Below are 1,332 nucleotides of genomic sequence, written 5' to 3'. Positions count from 1 at the left end.
TATATATATATATATATATATATATATATACATTTATATATACACATATACTCACACACACACACACACACACACATATATATATATATACATGCACACTAACACACACACACACACACACACACACATATATATATATATATATATATACACACACTCATACACACACACACACACACACACAGTTGTATATACATATAAAAACAGGAATGTGAGCATGCACAGAAACACACACATAGTATTGTATGGACAAATACACACTTATACACACACAAAAATATGCAAGTAAAAATTTATGCAGAAAATAAATCACGTATCTTGAGATCTATAAATCAGAATAAAAAAATAAAAAAAAAGGAATTATCAAAGATTATAATCAATCCCAAGGAAAAGAAAATGAATAACTTACCACGACTGAAAGAGATGCAATTGGTCCATGGTAATAGTAATAGAAGGAGCAACCATCTCATGAAGTGTCTGCTAAAGTGATCCATGATTGCTAACAGTTACTCCTCTGGATAGAGAAACTCGCATGTCTGAAAAGGGAGAGAAAGTTTATCCATTAATATTGATTTCTTATACTGGTGGAATGTAAGATAATCACCCCTTCTCACTCCCTAATAACTTTGCAAGAGAGAGAAAGAGAGAGAGAGAAGGGGCAGAAGTCAATTGAATAAACCACAGTACACACACACACACACACACACACATATAAATATAGGTGCAGATGTGGTAGTGTGGTTTTGGGTTCAGCCCTACTGTATGGCACCCTGGGCAACTGTTTTCTACTAGAGCTTGGGGCTGAGCAAAACCTTGCGAGTGGGTTTGGTAGATGGAAACTGAAAGAAGCCCATTGTGTGTGTGCTTGTGTGTGTGTGTGGTCTTTTCTTGATATTGCTTGATAATTGTAGATGAGTGTCACAGTCATACAAACTGTGTAGTTAATTTCCAATATTCTGTGAGAACATTTTTGGCCGTCAAGGCATATTAACCTTATTTGGAAACAGGTGAGGGCTGGCAACACAAAGTGCTTCTGGCAATAAAATATTTGCCTCAAATAAAACTCTGCACAGTAAAATGAATATTAAAGTGGACATTAAATGACAATGATGATTTTATATATATATATATATATATACACATACATACATACATACATATATAGGTTCAGGTGTGTGGTATGAAACTTACTTCCCAACTACATGGTTATGGCTTCAGTTCCACTGCATCGAACTTTGGGCAAGTGTCTTCTATTATAGCCTCGGGTTGGTCAACGCTTTGTAAATGAAACTGAAAAAAATTTGTCATATATATATATATATATATATATAT

The 1,332-nt window shown here is 34.2% G+C and overlaps 1 protein-coding gene across 7 annotated transcripts in view; it reads right to left on the bottom strand.

Moving 5' to 3' along the window:
* Nucleotides 1-1,332, bottom strand: part of LOC106881088 (uncharacterized) — a 465,749-nt gene that overhangs the window by 112,110 nt on the left and 352,307 nt on the right. For 6 of the 7 annotated variants that reach the window (XM_052972353.1, XM_052972351.1, XM_052972350.1 and 3 more), the window contains one exon: nt 410-536. In XM_052972353.1, the coding sequence (XP_052828313.1) occupies nt 410-494 (85 nt within the window). In that variant the 5' untranslated portion in view covers nt 495-536. Of the gene's footprint in view, nt 1-409; nt 537-1,191; nt 1,212-1,332 lie in introns of those variants that run through there. The other variant, XM_052972354.1, reaches the window with a different exon arrangement.

Source organism: Octopus bimaculoides, chromosome 13 (assembly GCF_001194135.2).
Source record: "Octopus bimaculoides isolate UCB-OBI-ISO-001 chromosome 13, ASM119413v2, whole genome shotgun sequence".
Classification (NCBI taxonomy): domain Eukaryota; kingdom Metazoa; phylum Mollusca; class Cephalopoda; order Octopoda; family Octopodidae; genus Octopus; species Octopus bimaculoides.
The sequence above is the reverse complement of the archived record's forward strand: the minus strand, read 5'-3'. Positions and strand labels throughout refer to the sequence as shown.